Below are 24,128 nucleotides of genomic sequence, written 5' to 3' on the forward strand. Positions count from 1 at the left end.
CTGCTCTTGTATACCTGAATACCTGTTTTGTAATCGATCCATGAGTATATCATGATCTATTATGTCAGACGGAGCACTAAGATCAAGTAAAACTAGCAATGAGAGGCAGCCTTGGTCTTACGCAAGAAGCAAGTTATTTGTATCCTTACATTTCACAAATCCTCCACCTTTCCTTTATGATTTCCCAGTTAGTTATAAGGACAGTTGTCTGTCTACTTATTGTTTACATGACTGATATCAAGCGCATATAAAACCCTCATGTTCCTGATGCACATCAGCTATAGCTATTTCTGGAAAGCAACACAACGTCGCTGTTTGATTTTGTGAATGTGTGTAGCTTCTAGCTACTGGAACCAATATATTGCACTTTAAAGGGATAATTCACCCAAAAATTTAAATTAGGCTGTTTTACTGACCCCTGTGACATCCAAGGTGTATATGACTTTCTTCTTTCAGACGAATCCAGTTGGAGTTATATAAAAAAATGTATATCTTTCATGATATTTCAATCATAAAGATTGAAATCACACTTAGCGGGTGTTGCATGCATTATTCTCAAAGGAGTTAAATAAAAAGCCCCCATCCATTAAAAAAAGTATTTCACATGGCTCGGAGGGTGAACAAAGGCCTCCTGTGGTGAATCAATGCATTTTTTGTAAGAAAGATATCCATATTCAAAATGTAATAATAAATAAATGGATTTGTATAAAATGTTAAGAATATTCAATGACAAAGGCATGAAAATACTGAATGAATGTTTACAGTATGTGTGAATATTTGTGTATTAAAAACTACAACCCAGATCACAAACCCACTTTAGTTTTATTTCTTCTTCTACACCAAGACAAACAAAATTTAAAAAAACTTTGTACATATATCATACTATGTGTGTGTATTTATTTTGAAGTGTGTAAGAGCAGAATCAAGGCTTCTACAGTACACAATACAATTGTTTGATCAGAGGACTGTGTGTCTTTCATCAGTAGACCCACAGCTCCTCTGCAGTCCAGTAACAGGAGCTGCCTTTACCAGGTCCCTGCAGGACCACGACTAGGGCCAGTGCCCTTTTGATATAGCACCTTTCTTTATGGAGGAGAGATTAACAGCAATGTAGTTTGAGGGCTGGATATGGTCAGGGAGGGGTACAGTTCTGGGTTCAGCCCATCCAGTACATGGAGGAGGGTCTTCACATTAACTGCAAGACCACAGTGAGGAGCCAGACAGCTTTCACTGTCTCTTGCTCCTGCAGGATAGACAGCAGGCCTTCCTGTAGTACCAGTGTGTGCACAACTTCACCCGCAGGACAAGGGCACAGTTAGCTGTCACTTTATCCTGACAAGCATCCTGAGCTGGGAGAAAAACAAAAAGACATGATATTCAAAAGATATGAAAACATGATTCTTACATCATTAATTTGTATTAAATTAACAATATCAAATAATGTATTTAAATGTTCAAATCCCAATAGCAAATATTATAAATAAATAAAATTCATATTTAAATGTACTTTTTCAATGCTAGTTTTAAAAAGTTATTTAGTAAAAACATACACACATTTACACATTTACATGAATTGTTCTCAAATAAAAATAAAAACTACTTAAATACCATACATTTAAATATTTACTCTTTTTTTTTTATTCCCAGGTTAAAATATCTTTAATACGATAAATAAATACATAAATGCAATATTTATGTTTATTTATTCCCATATCAAAATCCCAGTTTAATAACAGAGTAAATAAATAAATTAATATATGCATATATAAATTTTAAAAGATTTTTTTTCTACTACAGTTTGGGGCAGGGATACCTTTTTTTTAAACTTATATTTAAAACGTTTTTATATGCCTTTATTAGATAGGACAATTTAGACGATAAAGAAAATAATGAGATAGGAGAACAGTAGCGATACTGGGACAGGACAGTTAAAGGACCAGGCACAGTTGAACTATATTTCAAAGTTCTTCCCACAAGGCTGTTGCTCCAATAAAGTCTGCTTGTTTGACCAAAAAATGGAACACAGTTGAATGGGCGGAAAGTGTAGGGGAAATTATTGTAAACAATCATGATTTTGTCAGTTCCATTGTGGCACAGACACACTTCACCTTCATTAGGAAAATATTTGCAGAGATGTCAAGGAAAGTGCTTTAAGTACTGTATATTTCAATGAACATCAGTTACGTACCAAATTCTCTCTTCTAAGGAATATCATTGCTGTCCAAAAGCACAAAATTTGCTGCCAAATTGACGACATGCTTGATGCACTTGCCTTGTGAAGCTTAAAAACAACAAAGCATTAATCTGGTCTAAATTTCACAGGAATTAGCTTGTGTTGTGCCAAAATAGATCCACATGTGCTTTTCATTGAGCCAAGTGTTTTAACACACACTCGTTCATGTGTTCCATTAAAGGGTACAACGCCGTAAACTACTTACAACTGGCATGATCAAATAACAGCTATGCCAGGGTGTGTCCTTACAGCATCTTTCCAAATAAAGATAGATTGGATTTCTTTTCAATTCACTCAATGCCTGCCTTGTTGAAAGTCTGCAATGCATACTTAAGATTTAGACAGTCTCAAGTTAGTTTGGAGACTGTCTCTGTTATGTATGTAACCCTTGTTCCCTGAAGGAGGGAACAGAGACGTCAAGTCAGTGACCGACGAATTGGGATCTCGCTTCTAGAGACCAATCTACTTTGAGCATAAACTAAACAAGCCAATGGAAATTGGCATGCGGTGATTGCATCCAGCTGCAGCCTATCACAGCATGAGCATTAAAAGGCAGCCGGTGCACCACATACGAGATTTCACTGAGGAGTCGAGCCGGGAACCTGACTGCTCAGCGGTGGTACAGCAGCCGTGGTGACAGATTGTGACATCTCCATTTCTTCCTGCAGGGGATGAGGGTTACATTTGTAACCAAGACATTCCCTTTCAGTCTATCACTTTAGATGTTGGTGATCCCTACAAAAGCGCCATGGATGCTGACCCTACAAGTGTCCTGTGCGAGCCGCCTGCGCCCCTTTCTGCTGAACGTTAGTGCTCGCAACAAGAAGGCCAGTCACTGTTGTCGTAGCATTACCCACTCATTGAGATTGGATAACACTGGGAAAACGTACCTGTACCACTTGGAACAGGAACATTGCAGAAGTCCCATCCTTCCCGGAGGAGGTTTCAGAAGCACTTACACACATGAACAACCGTTTAGGTGCATATGGAAGATCAGAGGTGATTGTAGCCCTCTTGGAAAATGGCAGAGAGTCTGCCCAGGAAAACACAGGCTTTAAGGCTATACCGTGGACTTTACAAATTTGGGATCTACTTAGGTCTCTACATCTGGAACTCATCCCTCTACTGATTCTCACGGATTCATCAAGGTGCGTTCACCATCTCCCGAAGAGCAGATCCCTCTATCTCTGGGTCACCCGTCTCAGGGCCACCTGCTTAACACCAGGTCAGACAGGAGCCTGGATGGGTGGGGTGGCCTGCCTATGCCCGGTTTCACGGCGCTGCTTGGCTGGAGGTTGCTGCGAATGCGGCTCTGGAGTGGAGTCACAGGGCGCTGCCCTTGGCAGTCTGCTTCTGTGCAACCGAGAACTGCTGGGCAAAGCTCTCGACTGCGTAACTGAAGAGGCCGGTCTGGGACATGGCACTGAGGAACCGTACCTTCAGTCAGTGTCCCTCATATCAGCCAGACACAACCAGAGATGACGCTCCTGGATCACAAGCATGGACATTGCATGACCCAGAGAACTCTAGACCTGCGTATCGTGACCACCCTCATGCAGGTCCTTCAGTGCATTGGCCTGCTGAACCTGCAGTAACACCTCAACCTGTTTAACGCCCAGACATGTGAGGCAGCAATCATGACCATCACACCTCACCAGGTAATGGCCGCATATAGAAACGTACGGTTTAAACAGCATCTTTAAAAATACAATCCGTCATCTTTACAAAGATGCACCCATGTAAGCTCTTTTAGAGAAATTTGCTCTTTCAGGGAAATGCTCTTTTACGTGCTGAGACACACAGGGGACATTGTCGCTTGCAGCATGACAGGGGGTAGTGCAGCCTGAAGTGCGGAACCCACTCGACACAGGAACGACCACCACTGAAGCGCCGTCCGCCAACACAAAAAGCTTCCTAGAGTGAGTTGAACTCGCTGTTCACAGAAGTTTCTGGTAGGAGCAGGATGATGTTATCGCTTGGCTGTGAAGCGAAAAGCTGGTATGCTCACACTGTGATCATGCTGCATCTGGATGCAGTCATCGCGTGCCAATGTCCATTGGGATCCCTGAATTCGTCGGTCACCGACATGACGTCGAGAGTGACCGACTGAAAGGGAACTCAATCTGTTTGTATCTGTAAGGCTGTGGTTTGCTATAACAGTACCTGGTGGATCAGTAGTAGTGCAGGGCTGCACCTCACAACTCTGCCTGGCCTCTGGTCTCAGCGTTGAATCACAGCTATGGCCCAGTTCTTCTCCTTGATAACACTTCACCTCTCGCACACGCACTCCTATTCCACATGTCTTACTGCACTGCAGGGCACATTCACAAACAGTTGAGAGAGGCAAACATTTTAATGAACCATTATCCCGGACCGAGAAATCCCACCCTATCTGCAGCGATGACTTTCAAAGCAAATTGCATAACTAATCACTTCTGAATCGTTTGTACAGGTTCGCGGCTCCAGTAATTATTACAAAGAGCAATGTGTAACATTTAACCAGATTTTAGACTTATTCAATTTTATTTGTTAAAAAAAATATTTCACTATTTTATAAATGTATTGTGCACCCGTGATTTTTCTAGAATGTAGAGTATCTTTTGCTGCTGAATTATCCACTAACCTAGTTTATAACAGTATTTTTGTCATAGATTATGATTATATATTTTTACATCTGTTATTTTTAATTCAAATTAAGTTATTTATGTGTAAAAGAAGTGTTTAACACACAAAATAGTGATGATCAGGTCAACACAGAAAAATGTGGAAATTCTACATTGTTTAAAAAAAACTGTGCTTGTATTGGATTGGATAGTTATCGGCAGATACTCTGAATTTTCAGGATCGGATCGGATCGGAAAAAATGGTATTGTTGAATCCCTAAGTTTAACACAGTAAATTTTCACTGTGAATTTAACCAACATCAAAAATGTGGGGAACTTTTTAGACCTCACATGAACTTGTGCAGATTCTTATTGAAATGACTGAATTTTCACTTCGAAATTTTGCTGAGCAATGGTAAAAGTGATTGCACCTTGAGGAGGTGTTCATATTGGACATATTCTTCAGCTCACTATTGAGATTTTATCTCAGAATTGTGATTTTATTTCTCACAAATGCAACTTTTGTAATTGCAACTTCCATTTATTGTAATCGCAGTTAAATTCCACAGTATCGCATAACTAAGGATTTATCTTCCCATTTGTCATATTTAATGCTTTATCTCCCCAATTGTCACTTTATACAATCTCACATTACTTTATTTCTTGTAATTGCAACTTGAAATTCCATAATTTCTTGTAATTGTGCCTTTTATTTTTCTTAATTTCATCAAAATCCCCTAATATCTAATAACTGTGGCCTCATCCAACAATTTTTACTTTCTTATCTTAAATAATTTTACACATTATTTCTCCCAACTGCAATTTTCTCTGTAATCGCAACTTTTATTTCTTGTAATTGCAATTATATCCCACATTATCTCATGACTGAGGCTTTATCTCCAAATTTTGACATATAATGTTTTGCACAACTTTATTTCTCATGATTGTGACTTTAAATACCAATTTCTTGTAATTGTGACTTATTTCTCGTAATTGCAATTAACTCTCATGATATCTCTAATTGTGGCTTTACCTCACTTTTTAACTTTATATTGTCTCATACAACTAATTCCACAATAATCTCACAATTATCATGATTTCTTGATTTATTGTCACTTTATTTCTTTCTGACTTTATATCTCACAAAAACAATTGTAACTTTAATTCATATTTTAGGATATTGAACACAAATGAGAGAACAAAACTGATGTGAAGAACACATTTGTTTAAGAATGGCATATGACATTTTTTGGCGTATGTTGTATCATCCTTTTATATTGTTAGTATTTAGTCCAGTCGATCACTGTATGAACTATGAACCTATGAACCTGTATGAATCCCAGTGATTATGCTACAAATGGCATAAAATAACATAAAAAGATTAATAAGAAGAGTTACCAAACCAGGTAAACTATAATAACCCCTCCTAACCTGGGACCAGGATGTGGTGAACCACTTGGAGCAGGGTCTCTCAAAACAGGCCGCACTGTCCACAGGTCTGAGGTCTCTGCCGCACATCCGTTCGGGATACTCCTTGTACACACCACCCTCTAGCCCTGCACACACCACCTGACGTGTCTTCACCCCACGGCCACATGTGGCATTACACTGGGAATATTCAAGACAGAATATTACAGTAAACATCTCATTAAACACATAGGAGTTGCTATTGTTAAATTAAACAAAAACTGTAAAAAAAATTGTTGGTAACACTTTACAATTAAGTAATTAGTTAGTTAATGTTAAGTAATGTCTTAACTAACATTAACAACGAGCAATTACAAAATTACAAGTATTTTAATTGTTATTTCATGTTATCTAATGTAGTTAACTAATGTTAACAAATATAAACTTATTGTAAAGTGTAATATAATTAATAGATAAAAAGCCAAAAAATTACAATGCATAGGCAATGGATGGGAAGAGTTACCATAAACTTCAGTACAAGGGGCAGTTCACCTTTTCCCACTCTTGCTCCACCCAGTGGGCGGGGCAGTTTTTGTCTCCGCATGGATGCACGGCCAGCGGCTTGAGCTCTGGATCACACTGGCCATCAGAAATCACCTTCCCATTACTGTTCTTACACATCACGTAGCGTCTCATCCTGCCCTCCCCACAAGGGCCTGAGCACTTAGAGAGGGACAAGCAAAGACACATAATGTCATGTTTAATGGTTTAATGGTTTTAAATTTCTATGTGATATTTTACAGGACATTTTCTGAAACCCACCGGCCCCCAGTCAGAGACGGTCCACCTGCGGTCACAGGGCGGCCCCTCGCACTCTCTCTGGTTGACTGGTCTGGTGGACTCGTTACAGAGGCTGGCCTCCATAGAGCAGCGCACCTCACGTCTCCTCACTCCTCGACTGCCACATCGCGCTGAACACTGTCAGAATGAAAAAAATAATTACTAGAAATAATATCAGCAATAACTGAAAAAAAAAAAATGATAATATATATATAGCATTTAGCTAGCATATTACTTATTTTTTACTTCATGTACTAAAATACTAAAATGCAGTTTATGTACTAAACTAAAACAAAAATAAAACGTATATAATAAATAAAAAAACTTTTTAAGTGTCTGAAAAAAATCACATATGATTCACACATAAGCATATTCTTTATTATTTCTGTAATAAATGCTATTTTTAAAAGCATGCTAAAATGTACTTCTTTTTAACAAAGTTTTACTTTGTAAAGCCGCTTTGGAGCGATGTGTATTGTGAAAACTGTTAAATAGATTAAATAAATTGGCAGCTAATAATAAATAATAAATACGCTAATTGGCAGCTAATATTCAATTCACATGAACATTTGAAATAAAGTCTTGGGACTAAAGGCTTTACACACTGACCTCAGACCAGTCTGAGATCTCCCACTGCGGCCCGCAGCTTTTGCTCTTGCAGGCTTTCCGTGTGATGGGCTTCTGCAGCTCCACAGCCAGACACAGCTCATCATAAACAGAGCTGTCAAATCCTGGCGCCATCATCTTCCAGCAGCGCACCGTGCGGAACTGAAACCCCTCTCCACATGTCCGAGAGCACTCGCTCCAGCGACTAGTTTCCCACCTGCCTCAGAATACAGGACACAACGAAGTCAGATCTGTTATCAACAGCATCTGCAGCTTCCAAACATCTATGATTATGGATTTACTTATAATAAAGCAAATTCTATCAAAATGTAAATAACCGCTTGAAGTTTTCAGTATCAAACCTGGGAAGGCACTCTTTCCCCGTGCAGAACTCATGTGTGGGTTCTGGCCTGGTCAAAGCGTCGCAATAGCTCTCATCCACCTCTGACCCATCATGCTTCACACATAATGCATAAGATGTGCTTATGCCTGCAGAAACGGAGTATAATGTCAGGTTGGCTGTAAAATGCAAGTGTCTCGCACTGTCTGTGTGTGCTTGTGATTTCACCTGTTGTACACGTTGAGCTGCAGGGCGCATACGCAGAAACCTTCCATCTGTACATGTCAGACATGCTGATGTCACGATCTAGAGATTCCACCTCAAACTCATTACTGAGAAAAGAGAAAGACAAAAAGATGGTGACCAGGAATTTGATTCATTGAACCACATTATCATCAGTACAGTTACTATAGCAGAGAATGTAAATCCCCAAAGTTCCTGCATATCCATAATTTAAGAAAAGGTTCATTTATTTTTCATTATTTCATGTTAACTTTCCCTTTGAGAACAGAAGGCTGGGAAAGGAAAAGATTTCTACCCTAACAAGCACACCTGTGGAAGGGATGCAGTGAAGTTTTGAAAGATTGGTGTAACACATTTCCATTCATAACAACTCAAGCCAGACCATGTCAATAAATATGTCAGAGCATTCATCTAAAGGCTCAATCTGCTCATATGCCCTCCATCTGACCTCTCACTGTGGGGGGTCTGCACTGCATCCACCTGGTGGAGCTGAAGAAGATTGGACCGTTGATTTGTTGAGTGATTAGTCCTGGGCTCATATGCACGCTCTCCATCTGGGCCGTGGATGTCCAGGTTGCCCGGGTACATCTCCAGTGTCAGGCTGTTGTCCAGTGAAGAGTTGAGCTTGTGTACGGTACAGCCCATGTGTGCAGAACCTTCTTTACAGGGCTTTCTGGAGCCTGAGGGCCATGATGCTCCATCATAGAAGAGACCCTTCAGAACCGGTGTAGAGGTGTCATTGGAGTCACTTACAGATGAATCACCATCAATCAGGTTGGAATCAGGGCCTAGACAACAGCAAAACATGTTTAAATGTTAAATCAATCAATCAATACATGACATCTTAGCCAAGATTAGCTTTCCTTCAAAGTATATAATTTCTGTACAGTATACATTAACTTAATACAGAAAAAAAAAAAAAAAAAAACTTTTATAGAATGTACTATACATGTAACAACATACACTCTACCATTCAAAAGTTTGGGGTTGGTAAAATTTGATTTATAACATACACTCTACCATTCAAAAGTTTGGGGTTGGTAAAATTTGATTTATTTTTTTTAAATTTTTTTAATTAAATTAAATAATAAAAAAAAATTTGTAAAATATAAATAAATGCTGTTCTTTTAAATGTTATATTCACCAAAGAATACAGAAAAAAACTGTGATGTTTTCCACAACAATATTAACAAACACTAAAGTTTTCAAAATTGATAAAAAAAAAGAAATGAGCACCAAATTATAGTGATTTCTGAAGGGTCATGTGACACTGAAAATTGACTGCTGATAATTCATTTTAGCCATCACAGGAGTATTTTTATATATATATATATATATTAGGGGTGTAACGGTTCACAAAATTCACGGTTCGGTTCGGTTCAATACACTGATGTCACGGTTCGGTTCGGTACGGTTCGGTACGTTTTAGATACAGCAAAAAGAAAAAATTGGCAGATAAATTTCCTTGATTTTTTTAAAAAATGTTTTATTTATTAAAACTAACAAAGTATGTGTTTTTTTTTACATTGAACAATGATGGAGCTATTCTTTACCCATCTTCTATGGTGTTTTCTTAGCAGCATACTGTATAAAACAAAAATAGCTCCTTATAAAAAAAAATTTTAAAATTAAATGTAATATTGTTGTAGTGGTTATGAACAAATACAAAGATGTAACTCTTTTTATATGGAACTCTATAACTCTTTATATTTAGTGTGTTTTTACTCAATTGGTTCTCTATTTGGGCTTATGTTTTTTTGGAACAAAGCAGGAATTACGGTCTGTCTGAAATGAGCTCGTGAAGGAATATTGTAATGGGGCTCAATTACATTAAGCATGTTCTTAAAACCTGCGTTTTCCACTACAGAGTAAGGTCTCATATCCGCGGCTATAACGTAAATGCACCATTCGCTGCGGTGATGTCCGTATACGGAGCCCGGGACGTCACCTGTAGGAGAAAAAAAAGCAATCCGTGGCGACGGTTTTGCAATCCGTCCCCTCAGTTTATAAACCGTACCCACGAATTCATAAACTGTTCACTCGATTTAACAAATCGTGCCCACGGATTAACAAACCGTGCCCACGAATTTCCAATCCGTGCACTTAGATTTTGTAAACCGTACCCTCGGTTTTTGAATCCGTACCCACGAATTCATAATCCGTGCGCACGCTTTCGCAATCCGTTCCCTCGGATTTGTAAACCGTACTCACGGATTCATGCAGCAAACTCCTACGTGTTAACATACAGTTTTATTGAATATTATTATGTGGAATAGGTTTACAGCAAAGTGTCTTAAGTGATTCTCTATCAAGTGTAGTACGAGGTGGAATACAAAGATTTAATAAGAAAGATGCGCATTAAAATCTTGTTCAATTGCTGATAATCTATAATAGCACTTGATTATTATTGTGCAATAAACCTGGCATTGTGACTGACTCTGGAGTAATTTTTTCCTCTTTTGTAAGTTATTTTGGATAAAAGATTCTTATGCATAACCTGTTTAATAATATATAATAATGATACAAATAAAAATAAAGTTATTTTTTATAATTTTAATTTGTAGGCTAAATAAATGAGTACAAGACAGTAAAAATATTTGTCATAAAATAATTTGTGAATTGCTTTATTTTTAAATAACCTTTGGACAGTTTTGGAAATGCTTGTGTACAATTCTTTCTTAACATGAAGACTTATTTTTGTGATTTTATTATACTAAGCTCCACCCACCTCACCCCACCTGCCGGAGTTAGATGCATGTTTCACTGTTAAGTGTAAAATGCGTGTCAGTTTTCAACTCCGAGGGAACGGATTGCGAAAGCGTGCGCACGGATTATGAATTCATGGGTACGGATTCAAAAACCGAGGGTACGGTTTATCTAAACGCACGGACTGGGAATTCGTGGGCACGGTTTGTTAATCCTGGGTACGATTTGTTAAACCGAGTGAACAGTTTATTAATTCATGAGCACGGTTTATAAACTGAGGGGACGGATTGCAAAACCGTCGCCACGGATTGATGTTTTTTCTCTCCTACAGGTGACGTGCGGGGCTCCGTACCGAGCCTTCAGCGCGTACTGAGTGAGCGAGCGCCTGACTGAGTAGCCTAACATAAACATATAAGTTGGTGTTTTTTTTTTTCTTCGGGGGTGTCAGGGGCATTGCCTTTTACGTCGTTTGGGTTATTGGGCTACCTTGTTGAACGCATAACATTATATTTCACACACCTTTTTTATTTTCCAAATTTAATTAATTAGTCCAACGAACCGTTCGGTACATAATGCGTACCGCGTACCGAACCGAAAGCCTCGTACCGAACGGTTCAATACGAATACGCGTATCGTTACACCCCTAATATATATATATATATATATATATATATATATATATATATATATATATATATATATATATATATATATATATAACATGAAATAAAAAACTGTTATTTTTAATTGTATTCATATTTTACAATATTACAGTTTTATTATTGCACACTTGGTGAGCATTTTTTCAAAGACATAAAAAGCATCTTTCTGAACCCAAACATTTAGTGTATGTAAGTGTATTAAAAAAAAAAAACAACACCAATATTTTTCATACATATATATTAAGTATTTACAGTAAAAAAGCATATTTTTAATAAACCTTTCAATGCTAGTTTACAGTAAAGCTAATATTAACTGATTATCTGTAGCTACATCTGTAATATAATGTAATACAAGTTGCTTTTCACATTACATTTACTTGAGTTTGAAATCATGTTTCATATTGTCAAAATATTCCTGCTTTTACAACAATCGTGAACCATACTGTAGTTCACATGAACAGAACTGTTTTCCAAAAACAAAAAACAAAAGCACTTTCCAAGCAAAACAGCTTTTACGCAAATCAAACAAAGCTTAACTTTATGGTCAGTCAAACACTTGTCCGCACCAAAACCTGGAGTGTGAAAGCAACATGAAATGCCAATGAATAAAGCTTACATACCAAAACTGCCTTGTGTCTCAAGATGGTGCATTTCAGCATCTAGCTCGTTCTGGAGAGCCTCACTGGCAGGTCTGAACAATACCAGACCAGGCAGCTCACTGAAGTTTACAGAGGCCTGAAGTTCCCACACATGCACCTCCACGTTATCTTGAAGTCCCAGTGAAGTGCTCTGATTGCCTTTCTTTCCATACTCCTTACGAGCCTCGATTTCATTATGAGTGGAGGACAGCTCCGTAGAGGACATGTTAACCTTCTGCTCTGACGGTGTCTTTGACATCAGGTTGCTTATTTGAGGTTGCTCAGGTGTAGAGGTCATAGGAGGTGCTGCCCTCAGCTCCGGAGCTCGAGGAACTGTGTACTCATATGTGATGTGAGGCATCTTTCCATTGAGGTTGTAATACTGAAAAAAAAAAGAAAACAGGTGCTTAGAAAAAAACAGAAAATATATACTACATACTACATGCTGGCTGAGATAGTTACACATAGGATGATGATTTTACATACCTATATACCTACCATGACATTCAGGGCCTGAAGGGTGGGACCCTGAGCCATGATGTACTCAAAGCCATCGGAGAAGAGGTTAGCTGGCCTCCTATACTTAAAGACTGTCCCAGCAACATGGAAGTTCTGTGGATTGTCAATCACACTGTTCCCATTGAAGAAGAAGTGACCAGCTTCATCAGACAGAGCTGGAAAATTATGAAAGTTACATTTAATCGTCTCTCTCTCTCTCTTCTCTTCTCTGTGCCCACCTGAATTTTGACAGATTAACCCAAGAAACTCTTACCCAAGATATTTTCAGTTTTCCGCCGCTCTATGATTTGGATATCGGTAGCACCAACCGGTATATTGGTTATGAACACATAACCTAGGACACAAAGACAAATTAATACATGTTAAGCCATTTGTTATGTTAATTATTTGTACATAATATTTGTGTGTAATAGTTGTCAAATGAGACATCTTTGTTAAATAAAAAAATTAAATTTATGCATTTAGCAGATGCTTTTATCCAATGCGACTTCAATTTTTACCTATCATGTGTTCCCGGGGAACCGAACCCCCAACCATGGCAATGCAATGCTCTACCAATTGAGCGACAGGAACGCTAAAGTGATAGTTGTTAAAGTGATAGTTCAGATAAAAATGAATATTTTGTCATTACTGACTCACTCTGATATAGTTCCAAACATGTTTAACTTAATAATTTGTTCTGTGGAATGCAAAATAATATATTTTGAATAATGTTGGTAACCAAACAGTTTCGATTCCCAATGACTTCCATTGAATGTCGAAAAGTATTAAAGATGTCAATGGGAACTGAAATTGTTTGGTTACCAACACTCCTCAGAATATATTCTTTTATGTTCTAAAGAACAAAGTAAGTTATGCAGGTTTGGAATGACAGGGGGGTACAAACTTAATGACAGAATTTTCATTTTTGGCTGAACTATCCCTTTCATTTATAAAATACATGGATAAAAAGCAACAAATTTGGCCAGATACGGTCTTTTCAACCCCTTAATGCTAATATAATGTATACCTAACTGTGTGATCCCTTTCCGGTAAGATCCTGAGACACGATAACAAGAACCTCCGTTTCCACCACAGACTCCACATTTGTCTATGGTTTTACTGGAATACAATTTCCCATCACACCCTACCACCTGCAACCAAGAGAATAGAACAGTTAGCGCTGAGCACAAGCTCACAAACACAGGTCCCCAAAGAACTGATCTCTGTCCCATTAGAGTACACTTACCCGTACAGCACCTCATATTTAGAAGATATTTAATTATTCATTCGCATTTCCTCTGTTATTACATTTAGATTACCGAATTAATTTTTCAAAACAGTAATAATTGAATAACCTTCTCAAATCTCAAAATACATTTTTTACAATATATACATTTCAGCTTAAACAGATTCCATGTTTCTATATACATTTTGAAAAGAACTGATGACGATTCTTGTTTTTTTTTTTGGGCATCAACCAATAAAGCGTTTGTCAGTTGAAAACAAGCAACCTAAATATAGCATTAATGTAAGCTTCTCACCTTACAGGATCTTGACTGCTTGAACCTTGGAATAATCTTTCACCAAATATTATTCTGACACACCTGACACTGGCCCTCGATGCAAACACCCTGGTAGATCCGGTCCCTGCAGAACGTCCCGTCATGGGCAGGCACCAACAGCTGCCGTTCTCCTGTGGTTGTGGTGCACTGGAGGTCACATGGCTTATTGGAGATGTTGATGTAATCATCTGAACAGGAGGTGACATCAGCAAAACATCAGTATGATCTTGGCTTTAGAGAATTCCTCTAGCGATAATAGGTCTTTTTGGCATTGAGAGGCCTCTTTTGTGCATGGGGGACTATGGGCTGAGGAAATAAACCTTTAAGGGGCATCTGTGAGCTTTAATATAGCTGGCCAGGGGCCAAAACAAGAAAAAAGAGAGAGAGGTGGAAAAAGAAAACACAGAGGGACGTTTTTTTTACCTGGATAAAGTGGAACCCACTCATAGTGCTTCCTGCCGAAGGCTTTGGCATTGAATTGAGAGCACTGGTGCTGTTTGAAGCTGATTCTGCTGTTTGGGCACGGCTAGGCAAACATCCAGACAACAATAAAGACACAACTCGAGAGCCAGGCAGCAGGGCAAACAGCCTGCAGATATTAGAGCTTCAAGCCAACATGTGTAAAAATGCACAGATATGCCAGTTGGCTTGGATGGAGTATTCCACAAAGTAACACAGTCACATTATTATGGATCATCCTTTAATCATACGCAACCATCTTTATGAAGATCTCATAAACTTTAGGCCATACCTGATTTGTGCACAGCTGATACTGTTTGGACGGTCCCGTGCAGAACGAACTGTTGATGTTTTGGGTCGACGTCAGTCTGAAAACATGTCATCTGTGTATAAGTCCTCCAACATTTTGATGAGACATTCAATTCAAAATTATACAAATGCATGAGCTCATTTTTATTTGACTGTTTTAGTGAACCACCAACACATAGCCGATATTAAATTCTATTTTGTCTTTAAATAATAGTATAAATAAATTAAATTCAATAAATCACTTAAAACATGAATCAGTCATTTTAAATGCTACAAGTGAATTTAGGCATCTCAACATGCAAAAAAAATAAATAATAATAATATATGTTATATGTAATATATGTTTATATGTTAATATAAAATAAATATTTCTTCTTTTTGTTGTTGTTGATTAGTTTTATAATTGTTTTCAGATTAATTCCACTTTACATTTTTTTATATATAGTTTTAGTTTTAGCTACTAAACTAGTTAACTGTGAACAGGAATAATTCAGCATCCCATACTGGTAACCAGCATCCATATCTACAGCATATGCCACTGGGATCCCTCTAAACGTTTCCATACATGATTCTTCTCATCTGTCTGGCTCTCTCTGTCTCCTCCCCCGTGTCCCACACACACACCTTTCGCTACCTCCACCATACTGGGAATTGTAATGGGAGCCAGCTGGAGTGGCTCAGCTAGGGCCCTTATCTCCAGTGGAATCTCCCCGAAACGTTTGACCATTTGCTCTAAAAGCCATTTCATAAATATGTTTGTCATTCTGAGCAGAATTCCCTGTGTCATGTGGGCCAGTGGACTGATGTTCATTCCACATGACATTCCTCTGGGTGCTCTGGAGGATATTAGTCAAGGGAATTCCCTCTCACTCCCCCCCTCCCTTTCTCATGTGAGGGTATAGACTGAGGAGGTAAACGTTGATCTATAAATGGTTTATCTTTAGTGGATAGAACAAAATAATAAACTAATTCATAATTAAATATATGCAATAAAAAATTAAAATAATACATTAAAAAAATTAAACGTACATTTAAAACCAGTTGCAGATCACATTTTGGTAAAAAAAATAATAATAAAAAAAATCAATCAATCAAAGTAAAAATGTGAAAGAGACTGAGGATTCAAGGCCAACTAATCCCACATTAAACAGTGTGAAAAGTGGGTTCAGACCAGGGTCAAATTGACAGCTCTCAACCCATAGTGGAGAACCATGCACAAAGCATCAGACCTGTCACTTCTGATTAATACAGAATCAGAGGGTCATTTTTCCCCCGGGGTTGTGCAGCAGCTGAGAGCGGTTTACCTCTGTTGCAGACAGTGACGCTCTTGAGAGCGCACTCCTCCTCCGCAGGTACGGGAACAGGTGGACCAGCTGCTCCATTCACCCCACCACTGCGCTACCTCATCTGACTGGAAGTCCTCCCTCCCCTCACTGCTGTCCTGGCAAAGACAGAGACACAGTGCTTCACTGCTGCACACTTGCATGATAACATGGAAAATCTGTAAACAATGGCAATTATTGTCAGACACAAGCACTTCTCTGTGCAACTTGTGGGTAAAAGCGGTCATGACTCTCAGGACATTTTTTGTTTTTGTTTTAGGGAAGAGATGGAGTCGAAGGTGGATGGAGCCCCCCTAACAGCCCAGATGAAAGGGCCAGTGACTGTAGGCAAATTTAGTAGACTCCTGTTTAGTAGACTCCTGTCTAGAAAGCAGGTTAATCACTCCTCTTCAAGCCAGGCATCAGTGAACATTTACACAACAAAGGTACGGCTCCATGGAAAGTCTTGTGAAGCTCTCAAAAGAGAAGAGCTGCCCAGCATGGTTGATCTCATACCAGCTTTAATGGTCAACGTTGGATTTTGAAATAAGGAGGCGGATTTACACAATGACCATTTTCTTCCTAGAGCTCTATGAACCCGTTGACTTGAATAGTGTGCTGTTTAGTCCACAAATGACATTTGGAAAGTTATAGTATATTTAAGCATGAAATCCACTTTTCTTAAAGTGATATTTTGACATAGATGTCCACTGAGTATCTTTTTTTTAATGACCGAGTCTCTTTAGAAGCACAGGGCTCACAGCAAGATATGACCCTTTAAGTAAGAACACTGATTTGTCCTGCAGGCTTGTTGAAAGCATTATGGTTTGTTTAGTTGTAAGGGAGTTTAGCAGCCCATTTCTACAAACCCAAATAGTTTGGCAAGAGCTAATTCAGTGTCCCCCGGCCCAAACACAGGGGATGTTAGGGGGGTCTTGTCCAAACAAGAGTCTGCATGTCCATATGTTTTTTATCTGAATGCCCTATGGTTGTTTAGATTCTAAATAGACGATAGACTTTTCCCCACTTTCTTATACATCCGAAAACAGAGACCCCCTAGGGAGACCACATGGGCCTGATGAGTTTCCAAATGCCACTTCAGTTGAGTTTAGTCTGCTGATGCTTGAACACGGCGCCAGTCAGTTCGAACCGGTCATAAATGTGCTGAACTGAGCATCAAAACATGTTTTTTAGCACAACAGTAATACTGCTTTCCAACAGCATGTATGAATAGAGCCCATAAATGTTAGACCAAACAGACAAGGGAATGACAATGCTCTGTTTATGGACTGCTATGGCATGATAAGACTAAAGCTTTAAATAATAAATCATTCTTTGATTCTGATCTTTTCAGTGAATCGGTAGATTCTGTTAAGCTGTTTGAACGATTACTTCATGAATCAAAACTAATCACTGGTTATAGAGTCAACATTGATGGAGTGAAAAGGAAGTTCGAGGGAGAAATGTTAATAAATAGAGGTGCTGGTCATATAATTAGAATATCATCAAAAAGTTGATTTATTTCACTAATTCCATTCAAAAAGTGAAACATGTATATTATATTCATGCATTACACACAGACTGATATTTAAAATGTTTATTTATTTTAAATTTGATGATTATATCTGACAACTAAGGAAAATCCCAAAGAAAATTAGACTTAGGACCAATACTTAAGACCAATACAAAGAAAGGATTTTTAGAAATCTTGGCCAACTGAAAAGTTTGAACATGAAAAGTATGAGCATGTACCGCACTCAATACTTAGTTGGGGCTCCTTTTGTCTGAATTACTGCAGCAATGCGGCGTGGCATGGAGTCGATCAGTCTGTGGCACTGCTCAGGTGTTATGAGAGCCCAGGTTGCTCTGATACTGGCCTTCAGCTCTTCTGCATTCTTGGGTCTGGCATATCGCATCTTTCTCTTCAAAATAAAAGAAAATCTATGGGGTTAAGGTCAGGCAAGTCTGCTGGCCAATTAAGAACAGGGATACCATGGTCCTTTAACCAGGTACTGGTAGCTTTGGCACTGTGTGCAGGTGCCAAGTCCTGTTGGAAAATTAAATCTGCATCTCCATAAAGTTGGTCAGCAGCAGGAAGCATGGTGTGCTCTAAAACTTCCTGGTATACGGCTGTGTTGACCTTGGACCTCAGAAAACACAGTGGACCAACACCAACAGATGACATGGCACCACAAACCATCACTGACTGTGCAAACTTTACACTGGACCTCAAGCAACGTGGATTGTGTGCCTCTCCTCTCTTCCTCCAGACTCTGGGACCCTGATTTCCAAAGGAAATGCAAAATTTATTTTCATCAGAGAACATAACTTTGGACCACTCAGCAGCAGTCCAGTCCTTTTTGGCTTTAGTCAAGGCAAGACGCTTCTGACGCTGTCTGTTGGTCAAGAGTGGCTTGACACAAGGAATGCGACAGCTGAAACCATGTCTTGCATACGTCTGTGCGTAGTGGTTCTTGAAGCACCGACTCCAGCTGCAGTCCACTCTTTGTGAATCTCCCCCACATTTTTTAATGGGTTTTGTTTTACAATCCTCTCCAGGGTGCAGTTATCCCTATTGCTTGTACACTTTTTTTCTACCACGTCTTTTCCTTCCCTTCGCCTCTCTGTTAATGTGCTTGGACACAGAGCTCTGTGAACAGCCAGCCTATTTTGCAAATGACCTTTTAGCCCCTTTCACACTGCCATTCCGGGAAATACATGGGTAAAGTGTTCCGGCAATTGTTCCCGGGTCCCTAGATTTTGCACTTTCACACTGCCAATGATTATCCTGGATATGTGCGTGCTTTCACACACAACCCGTAAAGATCCCGTAATGACACGTGACATGCAGGGAGTGACGTGTAATGTATGAGTCGAAAACGTTATACTTTCACTGAAGCAAGCGAACAATCTCGCCGTCAGCGCGGAAAGTGAGGAACAAACCGATCTCTGCTTTATTACAGTTTGCACATATTTTTTTGTCGCGAACGTTGATCTTCCTTCAAAACAGCAGGTATAACGCGCGTCAATACTTCAACACGGCTTTAGATCTGGCTTTTGTTCACACAGCGCTCATCCCGGGTTGAACCCGGTAATGTTACTAGGTCCCCTACCCGGGTTCAATGCCGGAATCAATCACGGGAAGTGTTTGCTTTCACACAGAAGGCAATATGCCGGGTCCGACGTGCAGTGTGAAAGGGGCTTTTGTGTCTTGCCCTCCTTGTGCAAGGTGTCAATAGTCGTCTTTTGGACAACTGTCAAGTCAGCAGTCTTCCCCATGATTGTGTAGCCTACAGAACTAGACTCACAGACCATTTAAAGGCCTTTGCAGGTGTTTTGAGTTAATTAGCTGATTAGAGTGTTGCACCAGGTGTCTTCAATATTGAACCTTTTCACAATATTCACATTTTCTGAGATACTGAATTTTGGATTTTCCTTAGTTGTCAGTAATAATCATCAAAATTAAGAGAAATAAACATTTGAAATATATCAGTCTGTGTGTAATGAATGAATATACAAGTTTCGCTTTTTGAATGGAATTAGTGAAATAAATCAACTTTTTGATGATATTCAAATTATATGAACAGCACCTGAACAACTTGACTTAATAACAGCTTTATAAACACAGTTTTATTTAATTTTTTTCCATGATTTGAATTATTTAAATTAATTATTAAATTATTAAAATATATATATAGCCTATTATTTGAAGGTTTATTAGAGCCTCAATCAAAGGCCTACAAATAACATCATGTTGAGCTCATACCGTTTTCTTCCAACGTTATTAGAACGTAAATCAGATGTTAATAAAGTGGCAAGAACGTTCCATAAACATTACTTTAAGAAAGTTTTGTCCAAACATTTATAAAACTTTACAAAAACGTGAAAGCTGTGAGAGCGTACACGGTAGCTGGGAAAAAATTAAAAGCAACCTTAAAGAGTGTGTAAACATAGGATAACGGGCCGCATAACAGTTTACGTGACAACTGGAATACATATATTTTAATAAGGTTCTCTGAAACTAAACTGTTCGAAAGAATCGATTCGCGGCAATGAGTCGCAGTTCTCACCATAGATTCACCTCGATTCAACTCACTCTTGACTCAAACATTCAACAGCAAGAAAGGCATCGGCACGGAGTCTCGAAGCCAAGTAAAAACGAGATTTTCAATAATAATAATTAACTTTTAATTCATTATTAGCTAGCGAATTGTTAAAATATGCTCGTGAAACATCAAAACGTGCTTGTGGTTTAATAAATCGCTATCAAAATCGTAAAAAATAATCTGCATCTTTAATTTGGTAATTCCAGACATAAGGAACTCATCTGGTCTTTGCAATGCAGTGCTCGTGGACGTGGTCAAAACCGTGTTTTGGTGTGAAAGTTTGACGTTACGTCCGCCACAGTGGCTCTTCTCGTTTCCCGCATTGTAACCGGCATTTGTAACTCAGCGCTTATTCAAACCAGCGTTAGTAGATCAAACTTTGGACTTCAAGCCCAAAGATTGTTTCACAACGTTCTGTACAAAAATAAACGCGATTTACCTTAACATTTGCACCTGTTGCCGTATTAATAATCCATAAGTGTAAGACAAAGTAGTGTAGTACAATATGTCCGAGTCTTGCAGTCCAGAGACAGTACATGGTTCATTTGAGAACAAGGAGACCTCGCCCCCCTGATCTTAACCAAAGTCTAAAGAGAGAGAGGGGCTCGCACTTTGAGGTCTAACGGTGAAGGAAACCCTTGATGTATTAGACTAATGGCTTTACAACCTGCTGGAAGAAAAGAAAAGGGGGTTGGTCAGACCCACTGTGATTGACCTTGTAGATTAAAAAAAATAATAATAATAAGTAGCCTACTGCAATCCATCTCATTGAAGATCCAGAAACAGAAGTTTGCCAAAATTTGTAATGTAAACGGTCTGAGTAAACTACAGGAAAAAGTTCAACATATGCCTTAGAAATTACCTGGCAGTTTTTATCAACTGATCACAGCCTGTCAGTTTCATGTAATTGCCATATTCTTTTTATAACAAATCAAATTAATAAGTTACATATGCAGAGACCATGTTTATAAAGGGTTAAATCTTAGAATTTTAAGGGGTTATTGTGGCATGTTTCTTCCTCTGCATATAGAAAATTATAAATTAATGCTGTCAGTTGCAATGGGAAAATGTATGTCTAAACACCAATTTGATGCAAATTTACATTTAAATTGCATAAGGTCTGTTGTTGTTGTTATTGTTGTTTCATTTATTATGTTATTTAACAGCCAGAAAATTCTGGTTAAAAACTTTTTTAAGATTAAGAGCTAAACACAATGCTCATTATTGGAACCTTGGACGTGTTACAATCACATAAATGAACACTTTAGATAATGAATCTGTTCTTCTCATGCCACAATAAATGTAGGTTTTTGACAACAAAAGCATGTTCAGACACCCCACCAAAGAGCCTGTGTCACACCACTGATTTCCCTGACTGTCCATTCCACTATTCTTTTGCTATTGCTTCCAATATAAATGAGGATTACATTTGTTAAATAAAACATCAAAGCAATCCACTCAGTAGCATAATAAGATGCAGTCAAAGTAAAACACAAACATTAAAATTTGCTTTAAAATCTACTCCCCCTCATGCCTCATCCAAGATGCGTTTTTATTATTATTATTATTATTGGAACAGATTTTGAGAAATTTCGCTTTTCTTACTCACCAGAGGATTCTCTGCAGTGAATGGCTGCTGTCAGAATGAAAGTTCAAACAGCTGATAAAAACATCAGAATAATCCACACGACTCCAGTCCATCAATCAACATCTTGTGAATGAAAAGCTGTATGTTCATGATAAAACAAATCCAGTAGGACTTTTTTACCGTCAAAGTCCACTATCCATAATAGGCTATCGCGTTCTCCAGTGAAAAGTTTGTCTCAGCTGAATCAGGAGAAAAATATGCACAGATCAAGCACTGTTTAAGGTTTAAAAACACCTTAATGATGGATTTGTTTCTTACAGACAGTTTTTCACTTCATAAGATCTCAACTGATAAACTGAGTCGTACTTGTGAGTTAGTGTGATGTTTTAATCAGCTGTTTGGACTCTCGTTCTGACGGCACCCATTCACTGCAGAGGATCTATTGGAAAACAAGTGATGTAATGGTAAATTTCTCCAAATCTGTTCTGATGAAGAAACAGACTCATTCACAATTTCAGCAATTTTGGGCTAAAGTAAATTTCTTTAAACAACCATTTGTGGGCACGTATTCTTAGACTCCATCACTGACATATACAGGATGAAACCTCCACGCTGGAACAATGCCAGGCTATTTCTGATACTTGATATATGAAACAACAGACACCTGTGATGAAAACCATAGCTTTTGATTAAAGACCTATGACAACATACTAGGTGCAAGTCAGTGTCAAGAAAAGCTTCACACTGCCGAAGGGCATTGTACCCACACAATAGACTTTTTATGATTACATAAAATGTAATCATAAAATTACAAAGAGCTATCTGTCAGGTATTTTAGAGTACCCAGAACACCTCAAAATCCATGACACCATCATTATGTTCGACAGTTATGACAGGATTGGATGAATATGTTTACATATGTTCCATCATGAAGCAATCCTGTGCAGTGTAAGGAGTTTACATGCTTTTGTAATGGAAGCAGAATTAGAAATGAAACACACAGACTACCCCATCAATAGAGGATGAACTTCTTTACATATTTGGCATTAAGAATGACTCTACAGTGACCTTAAAATTGTATTTGGACACTATGGAGTGTTTTGTGCATTAGATACAAAATAAATTAATCAATCAAAATACTACAACTTTTCTCAGGACAGTCTTCTTTAGTTCCTATTTTTAGAAATATCTGCAGTGACTTTTAGCTAAAAGTCAGTTTGCCTCAGGTTACAGGCATCTTAGAAGAGTACATACAGTATATCCACTGATGTACTACACATTTTGACAACCAGAAAGTGTATTCTTTTCAAAATTCATTGTAAAGTATTGTGGTTTATTATTTGAGACCTACTGTAACAGACATCCAGCTATTTATTGATTTAGTTTATTATTATTATGCTCAGGTAGTCAGTACTAACTAATCATACTGTTTTGGTAAGATTGTTTCTGCTTAAAACAAATCTAAAAACTGAAAAAAGAAAAGGCATTTGCTTTTGATAATCAAGGACAGTTCACTTTGAGATTTAGGACAGTCTGTGCCCCCCTAATTTAAGTGTTCTTATGCAGTAGAGAGAGCATGTGTACATGCGATATGAATGAGTGAGTGAGTGAGAGAGAGAGAGAGAGAGAGAGAGAGAGAGAGAGAGAGTTAGTTGCATATCCAGTTTTACATAGGTAGCAAGGATGTTGAATAACACATGTAACATAAGCATATCTCTTAATGCCTTCATCTTATGAGTCTCTTCGAAAAATACCACCATGACCAACACCAATGGTTATTAAAATCATACAGTTTCACTGAAGAAAAAAAAGGTTAATAATAATAATTATTTATTTTTCATAAGTTCAACAAATTAATGTTTTCTTAATATTTGGAACATTATTTATTTATTTTATTTTATTTTATTTTTATTTTCCCTTATTATATTGTGTATCTGGCCATTGCGGGGGTCCTGTTATACAAGTTAGAGACATTAGCCGAGTGTCATCTCAATTACATCAAT

General features: G+C 38.2%; 1 protein-coding gene across 4 annotated transcripts; it reads right to left on the reverse strand.

The window, feature by feature from the left end:
* Window positions 1-885: 885 nt before the first annotated feature.
* On the reverse strand, window positions 886-21,075 carry LOC113072940 (ADAMTS-like protein 2). 4 transcript variants are annotated; one of them, XM_026245816.1, is made up of 18 exons: window positions 20,977-21,075; window positions 16,414-16,550; window positions 15,093-15,168; window positions 14,765-14,867; window positions 14,384-14,529; window positions 13,807-13,930; window positions 13,051-13,131; window positions 12,777-12,952; window positions 12,261-12,660; window positions 8,721-9,060; window positions 8,258-8,361; window positions 8,052-8,178; window positions 7,693-7,906; window positions 7,066-7,221; window positions 6,796-6,966; window positions 6,268-6,444; window positions 4,397-4,544; window positions 886-1,349 (listed from the first exon to the last, which is right to left on the reverse strand). In XM_026245816.1, exons 1-18 carry the CDS (start codon window positions 21,073-21,075, stop codon window positions 1,228-1,230), a joined length of 2,901 nt encoding a protein of 966 aa, XP_026101601.1. In that variant the 3' UTR covers window positions 886-1,227. The 4 variants fall into 4 exon arrangements, with proteins under 4 accessions (XP_026101601.1, XP_026101602.1, XP_026101603.1 ...); XM_026245817.1 differs by having other exon boundaries at window positions 16,414-16,545; window positions 20,977-21,045; XM_026245818.1 differs by lacking the exon at window positions 4,397-4,544 and having other exon boundaries at window positions 1,199-1,349; window positions 16,414-16,545; window positions 20,977-21,045.
* Window positions 21,076-24,128: the final 3,053 nt, after the last annotated feature.

The sequence above is a fragment of the Carassius auratus genome, unplaced genomic scaffold (genome assembly GCF_003368295.1).
Source record: "Carassius auratus strain Wakin unplaced genomic scaffold, ASM336829v1 scaf_tig00011037, whole genome shotgun sequence".
Lineage (NCBI taxonomy): Eukaryota > Metazoa > Chordata > Actinopteri > Cypriniformes > Cyprinidae > Carassius > Carassius auratus.